General features: G+C 66.2%; 1 protein-coding gene across 1 annotated transcript in view; it reads right to left on the minus strand.

The window, feature by feature from the left end:
* Positions 1-370, minus strand: part of LOC104617194 (collagen alpha-1(XI) chain-like) — a gene marked incomplete at both ends in the record, with an annotated part of 4897 nt that overhangs the window by 1147 nt on the left and 3380 nt on the right. Inside the window, 2 exons of the mRNA XM_010282441.1 lie at positions 136-180; positions 345-370. Of these exons, the coding sequence (XP_010280743.1) occupies positions 136-180; positions 345-370 (71 nt within the window). The remainder of the gene's footprint in view (positions 1-135; positions 181-344) is intronic.

Here is a 370-nt window from a genome sequence, read left to right on the forward strand (position 1 = left end):
GCAGAGTGGCTTTCCCCACAGCACCCAGACCCTCTCCCCATGCCCAGCATCCCATTTTCCCTGTGCTTGGTCCCTTCCCAGGGTGCCTTTGCAGGAGGACACCCCTCCGCTGTGCAACGACCACCCCCCACTTACCTTCTCTCCCACCGCGCCGGGTGCCCCGTCATGGCCAGGATCTCCCTGGGGAGACAGAAACAGGCTGAGGGTTGCAGCGAAGACCCCCACCCTCCCCACTGCCCCATGTCAGACCCACTGCCAGCACCCACGGCCAAGGAGCCCTGAGCACAGTGGGGAGATGGGGAGGTGGGGGACAGCAGGGACCCCGTAGCCAGGCTCCCACCTACCTTTGGGCCGGGTTTCCCCGTGGGAC

This window comes from Phaethon lepturus, unplaced genomic scaffold (assembly GCF_000687285.1).
Source record: "Phaethon lepturus isolate BGI_N335 unplaced genomic scaffold, ASM68728v1 scaffold23492, whole genome shotgun sequence".
NCBI classification, from domain to species: Eukaryota; Metazoa; Chordata; class Aves; order Phaethontiformes; family Phaethontidae; genus Phaethon; species Phaethon lepturus.